Here is a 7,458-nt window from a genome sequence, read left to right on the forward strand (position 1 = left end):
CCAGGCAGAGAAGCTGCGATTCCTTCCCTTAGTTCAACATTGCTTTTCCATACACAGAAGTAACGTTCAAGTCCCAGCCTCTTCAAAGGAGACAGGCTTTTCCTGCTCAAGGGTCTGCCCTGTCCCAGCCACACTCTCCAGGTCTGTCTTCAAGACCAACAGCCATACTGAGAGGTGGCTGGGGCTCTGGCACTGAGTCTCCTGTGGTGGGTGCCAGCAAAGCCCCTGTCCATCGGGCATCAGCCCGAGACCTCAGCATCACCAGCTCGCAGACTGGTGGCTCCAGATGCTGCTGCAAAACCAAAACCACGATCGCATGTCTGGATCCAGACCCACAGGAGCCAAGGCTCCGAATGAGCCTTGGACGGACAAGAGTTTCCACTGCGTCTGGGCAGTTTCCTCAGGCGTCTTCTAAGGAACAGACCTCAGTCTACCCTGCATTTCAAACCACAGAACCAGCTGGACAGACACCAGAAGCCAGGGATGATCTGAGTCGCCAGTCCTGTTTCCCTCCTGCTGGAGGCAGCTGCAGCCACAAACTTGGGGACACAGCAGGAATTGAAATTGTATGGAACAGCAATTTTCAACCGGCATGCCACAATGTTTAAAACATGCAATACCTGACTATTTAGTCAGGGGCACTGACCTCTTTTCCCTTAGACTGTCAAACCAAAAAGTGACAACAGCCAAAACAACCATAGCTGTCCAGTGTGAATGAATCAAAATTACAGCTATTTTTTGTCAGATCGGCAAAAAGAGATAACATTTTTTTGGTGTGATTTTAGTAATTAGTTTATGTGCCATGAGATGAAAAAGGCTGACCATCGCTGGAATCAAACAATGTCAAGTAGATTTTCTCGGCCTCTCTGGGCTGATGTTGCTACTCGCTGTTCCTTTCTGAGTCCCTCTTCCAAACACCCTGAGTCCAACAAATGCCCAAGTGGCAAAAAACACAATTCTTTCCACACATATCTGTGCTCTGCCAGCCACCCATCGGTGTGTCACCTGATGCCTGGCGATGCTCCGGCTTCCGCATGAGCCAGTGGACCCGGGCACGGTGGCTAACCTCTGTCCAGATGTAGGTAGTTTGCTACTTTTATGTTAGGACTTGTTCTTTTTTTAATGCTTATATAAGCATCTTGAGTTTTTGCTTTGAAGTGACTGCTCTCACTCATTCTTTCTCTCTCCTTCCCCCACCTCTCTCCCAACCGCAAAAATAAACAGGTAAGTAAAAAGACCTCCAAAAACGAGTCCACATCATGTCTTGAAAGGTTTTGAAATGTCTCTTTGAGGCATTGTGAAGGAATAGCATGAGAATTTGGGGAAAAGAGGCTGTCATCATACAAACAGAATCAAAATCTACAAAGTTAAATGTTTGAATAAACTTCAAAGCTCATCAAGCTCCCTTGCAAACCTCATCGTAATTGGTATTTACAGCAGCCAGAGACAGGGATGCCATCACAGTTTCCTGATCACAACCAGAACAAAGGTTCTATCTGGGGACTTTTTAAAAAAGTGACACATGGGTGGAGGGATTGAGAAAAATAAGAAGAAAGAAAGAAAAAGAGGAAGAACTCACTGACACGGACAACAGTGTGGTGATTGTGGGGGTGGGGGTGGGTGGAGGTGGTGGAGGGTACAGGGGAGTTCAATGATGATAGAAAAAAAAGCTGTCACAAGTTCTATAAAAAAATAAAATAAGTGGGAGCACTTTTAACAAACCAAAAAAATGTTAAAAAACAAAACAAAAAGTGAGCCATAAATACTAGACTTACTGGGGGATCACTTTGTAGGGTATATAAATGTCTAATCACTATGTGGTACACCTGAAACTAACATAATATTGTATGCAACTATAATTTAAAAATTTTTAAATATATATACATTTAAAAACAGTGACACAGATAAATTAAAAAAAAAAAAAAAGTAGCCTTTGACATTGGGAAGAAGCCAGCAAAGAAATAAAGATGCTAGACTTACACACAGGAAACATTTTCTACAACCTCTGCTGTTCTTGGTGCTGTGGTGCCTGAGCCTCAGGCTTGCTCCCACCTGGCCACCTTCCCAGCCACACAGGAAACCTTCAGAGACCAACGCTCTTACCTGGGAAGCTGCTGGGCACCATGTCCAACTCTCCTGCCACCCAGACCTCAGTGCTGGTCGTCCCTGGTTCCTTGCTTGCTCCTCGGCTTCCCTCCTGGGGTTTAAACACTGGTCAGGACAGGGGAGGAGCTGGCAAGGGTCCTCCTGGGTGTTCCCTCTCACTGGCAGGAGCTCAGTGAAGCGCGGCTCGTCCTAACAAAGGGGTGGAAATGCTCACCCAGACACTAAAAATACTGTTTCCAGTTAAGCAAAAAAGTATATATGTAAGTGTGTGTGTGTATATATATCACATAGACACAGACAACAGTGTGGTGACAGCCAGGGGGAAAGAGGGGGGACGTGGAGGTGGGCAAAGCGGAGGGATAAGGACGGAAGGAGACTTTGCTTGGGGTGATGTGCACGATGCAGGGTGCAGATGATGTTTTGTTGAGTTGTACACTAGAAACCTGTATGGTTTTGCCAACCAGTGTCACCCCAACAAATTCAATAAAAAATAATAAGTTGCTCCAGAATACAGTTATTAAATGAAGAGTCTGCGTGCCTCCTGGCTGGGAGTGGGCCTCAGGGTTTGGAAGCTGTCTCTAAAGTTCCGTCCATCAGTTCACAGCAATGAGTGGCAGGGCTCTGAGGACAAGAGAGCAAGTGCAGACCCAGTGCCTTCAATTCCTCAGCCCCCCAGACCCCCACCATCACCAGGAAAGCAGGGCACCCCTTACACCACCCTACCTCTTTTGCCATCAGATGGACAGACCTTAATCTTCCAGTGAAGCAGAGCTGCTCTCTACCCCCAACCCCACCCTGAGGGCAGATCTGCAACATAATGGAAGGAGCCTGTGAGGTCTCAGTTCACTTATGTGGACACTGAGTGTTGATGGAGGGAAAGGAAGAGGACAGGAGAGGTGGGGGGCGATCAAGGAGTTGCTCCAGCATCTGTGTGAGGGTGCATCCAGAGCCAGGCTGCCTGTACCTGAAGCCTGTGTCTGCTACTTGCAAATGACCTTTGACTTAATCTCTTTGTGCCTCAGTTTACTCATCTTTTAAAGACCAATAACACAGTTATGGTGAGGATAAGTGAGTTGATACATGTAAAGAATTTTGACTAGTCCCAGGGACACAATGAGGAGTCAATACATGCTAGCTACTGTGATTGTTGTCATTATTATTATTACCATTTGTTACTCTCACATACCCCACAGTAGTCTTTGATGATCTGCACCCCAGTCTGGATGGGTTCACAGTTCTCTGCCCTTCCTTTCTTACGACCTCAAATAGTCCTGCCATCTGCCCCAGAATCAGGCCAGCTACACACAGAGGGGACACTGTGGTGTGAACCAGGGCTCACCAGAGTGTCCCCCAGGCCCCAGACATTCCTATTCTCCTTTGGACCTTTCTTCTCTGCTTCTTGAATGGAAAAGTTTCCCCTGGAGGCTCTTAGAACCCACTGTCCCCTCAAGTTGCTCCACTCTTCTTCATTTCCTCTCACTATTTCTCCCCGAGTTAGTGGACTTCCCAAACTCTCCCCATTATCCACCTTCTGTGCCCTAACTAGGTATATAACTAAACCAACACAATGGGCTCGTCAGAGGCCATCTTCCTCCAGCCTGAATTAGGTACGGGCAGCCCACGCCACTCTCACAAAGACCCTCCCCGTGCAGTAGCTCCACAAGATAGAGGAGCTCTCACATTACAGCAGAAGAAGGCTGTCCAGGCGGGAGGGCAGTGCCACCATCCACGGTCCCCAGTCCCTAGGGCCATCTCTCAGCCCGTGAGAGGCACGAAGGATGCCCATTCCTTAAAAACACAGAAACAGAACCTTCTTTTATTTTACAATCATTTCAGAGTTGCAGAGAAACCACATAAATATTACAAAGAATCCGCATGTAACCTTGGCCCACATTCTCCAAATGTTACCAAAGGTGCAGTATCATTCATTTCTCTTTCTATTTTTTCCTAAAACGTGCGAGAGTAACTTAGAGACAGGTTAACCTCTGAATCACTTCAGCGTGTAATATTTCCCCCAAACAAGGACACACCTTTACATAACCTTGATACAGCAATCAAAATGAGGACATTCTACAAAATAACTGACCTTCTCCCTTAAAACATGGCTAAAGAAATTGACAGCCCCCAAACCTGGTGACCAACCAGGTGACAGAGACCACAGCCACCATCTCCTGGTCACGCTGCGCTACACCTCCACCGATGGAGACAGCAGGGAGGTCCCGGTGGGGAAGGAGCAGAGCAGCACCGTCCTGACAGGCCTGAGGCCGGGCGTGGAGTACACGGTCCACGTGTGGGCCCAGAAGGGGGACCGGGAGAGCAAGAAGGCCGACACCAAGGCCCTGACAGGTAATGGAGCGCTGCTCTTCAGCCTCATACTTTGTCCTTGTAAAGATAAATGGTGATCAGTCCCATCCACCCACTGAGCTGGGGCCACCAGTGGCCTTGCAGCATCTGCTCTCGCCCTCTTGGAATACAAGTAAGTGCCTTCCGGAGGATGGGACGGCACAAGGAGAAAGAGGCCTGGCCGTGCTCGCTGAAGCCCCAGACACATGAACGAGCCGAGCCAGTGAGATGTGAGCCATCCCAGCCCAGTCTGGCCCAAACTGCCAACCCACAGAATTAGGAACAAATAAATAATTGTTTACAGTCACTGTATTTTGGAGAGGTTTACTATGCAACAATGGAAAAGTGATACAGAGCCTATATCCAAAGTAGGGGAATAATTTAACTTGAAACTAATTTCAATCCATTATTTCATCAAAATAGTGTAACCCATTCCAGAACAACCTGGAAAAAACCACAAAGTTGCTGGTTCAAATGATGGTTCAAGCAACGTGTTATTATAGCATCTCCTTTTATTTGAGAAAAAATGTAAAAAAAAAGTGCCTCAGTTTACTCATATGCAGATGACCAACTGCAGTCATCTCTGATTTTATTTGTCCTATGAAATCACCCAAAACCCAACAGACCAATGTGCTGGCTCTGAGGGAACCCGAATCCGAATCCGCTGTGTCTGGCTTGGAGACCTGGACCTGTCTGAGCTGGCTTGGGCCTGTTTGAGCTGGTTGGAGGATATGTCTCAGTATCTTTAATTAGGATTCTGCTGAGTTTAAAGGAATTGGAACCAAATTTAAACAGACCTCCACTCTCAAGATCTTGTCCCAGCTCACGCGCTGAACTTACTTACTCTGTCATAAATAGTATATATTCTGTACCCACAGGATCACCTTCCCTTTGTGGTAGATTCTGAAGTCAAACCTCTAACCGTGCTTACAGGATGTGCCACCTTCGCCTTTAAATGTGCGTGTGCCTGCAAACATAAACCACAGAGCATGGCCTGCAGCAAAGAGGGGTGTTTATGACTCCCTTCGAGGCAATGAAAGACCTTGATTCTTCTTCCGTCAATATTTTCTTCTCTTGGGTCAATACTTTTTGATATCCATCTCAGTATTAGTCAATATCTCCTTATTAATATTTTCTGACAATAACAGTTGCAGTGAGCCTGAAGTGTGTGGGAGCAGAGGGCTGGATGTGCAACCAGGGGCCTGGAACCTTGGAGGGGATGGCAGTTTGGTTTTTAGGAGATTCTTTATGCATCACTTGCCCAAAGATGGCTGTTTTGTAGCTATCATTCATTATTATTTTTTATTATGAAAGTAACATTATTGTAGACTAACTAAAATATACAGCAAAATATAAAGAAGAAAATTAACTTTTCCTCTAATTCCTACAACCAGAGGTAACCCTTAATTTTTCTATAAATGTACACATACATGGAAAGTTGTATATATCTGTGCACATATATTTAAAAAGTCAAACAATTAAGATTCTATTACATAGAGTTTTTTCTGTGTTTTGTTCTAAGCTTACATAGTATTTCCCCCCTCATGTATATAATAAAAGCCTAAGCGACCGTTATGGCAGAACGACCAGAACGACTGGTCACTATGATGTGCACTGACCACCAGGGGGCAGACGCTCAATGCAGGAGCTGCCCCCTGGTGGTCAGTGCGCTCCCACAGTGGGAGGGCTGCTTGACCAGAAGCCGGGCTGAGGGCTGGCAAAAGCAGCGGCAGTGCTAAGGAGCAGCGAGCTGAGTGGTAAGGAGCAGCAAGCAGGCGGGCGATAAGGAACGAGGGGTCCCGGGCTGTGAGAGGGTGCAGGCCAGGCTGAGGGACCCTCCACCCCCCCCCCAGTGCACAAATTCCATGCACCAGGCTTCTAGTTTTCTTAAATGTGTCTTCAAAGGCATGTGTTTTAATGCTGCATAGTATCCTAACATGTGCATCTAATTCATGGGGGTAGGATGGATTGCAAAGGAACTTGGAGGCATTTGCGGGAGTAATGGAAATAAAAGCTCTAGTCTGGCTTGACTATGATGGGGCTGCCATAGGACTATACACATTTCTCAAAATTCATTGAGCTGAATACATAAAAGGGTAAATTTTATTGTATATAAATGATATCTCATAAACCTGACTTAAAAGATGTCGTTGAGGGACCACCTCATATATGACCCAGTGTTGCCCAGATCGTGTGTACTCTAACTCATCAGTCTTGACAGCACGTGGGAATCACCTGGGAGTGCTTAATAAAATAAGATGCCAGGGTTTGGGAAGACGGGAGCCAGAGACTGATTTAATTGGCCATGGGTCAGGCCAAGGCATCATATTTTCTGAAAGCTCCCATGGTGGTTCTAAAACGTGCAGCAGGGCTGAGAAGCACTGATCTGCACAGTAAGTCATTGGACCACGGAAGTAGGAGATCAAACGGGACTTATAAATTTCACAATCATAAGAGTTATATGAATTTTGCCAACTAAGCATTTATTAGTCCACTGATTTTTCTTTTGTCTTATTTCCCTCCAAAGTCCTGAGATAGTCATAAAAATATTTTTATTGCAATATAACTCACATGCCATAGAACTCATCCTTTTAAAGTGTGTAATTTAGGCCCTGGCCAGGTGGCTTAGTTAGTTGAGCATCGTCCTGTATATCAAAAGGTTATGGGTTCAATTGCAGGTCAAGGCACATAGGTTGTGGGTTTGAACCCTCGTCAGGCCACTTTAGTTGGATTATCTATACTTTTATTGCTGAGTTGTAAGAGTTCTTTATATATCCGAGATACTAGATTCTTAATAAATATGTATATGATTTGCAAATATTTTCTCCTATTCTTTGGACTGTCTCCTCTCTCTCTCTCTCTCTCTCTCTCTCAAATTAATAAATATATCCTCTGGTGAAGATTAAAAATAAATAAAGAATACAATTCAGTGGATCTTAGTATATTCACGAGGTTGTTCAGCCAATACTATTATTTACTTTGAGAACATTTTCTTCAACTCAAGAACAA

General features: G+C 45.5%; 1 protein-coding gene across 1 annotated transcript in view; it reads right to left on the reverse strand.

Moving 5' to 3' along the window:
- TNN (tenascin N) overlaps positions 1-2,699 on the reverse strand; it is a 41,049-nt gene extending 38,350 nt beyond the window's left edge. The window contains exon 1 of the mRNA XM_059674296.1: positions 2,104-2,699. Coding sequence (XP_059530279.1) covers positions 2,104-2,125 — 22 coding nt within the window. The 5' untranslated portion in view covers positions 2,126-2,699. The remainder of the gene's footprint in view (positions 1-2,103) is intronic.
- Between the last annotated feature and the right edge of the window lie 4,759 nt (positions 2,700-7,458).

Source organism: Myotis daubentonii, chromosome 18 (assembly GCF_963259705.1).
Source record: "Myotis daubentonii chromosome 18, mMyoDau2.1, whole genome shotgun sequence".
Classification (NCBI taxonomy): Eukaryota; Metazoa; Chordata; class Mammalia; order Chiroptera; family Vespertilionidae; genus Myotis; species Myotis daubentonii.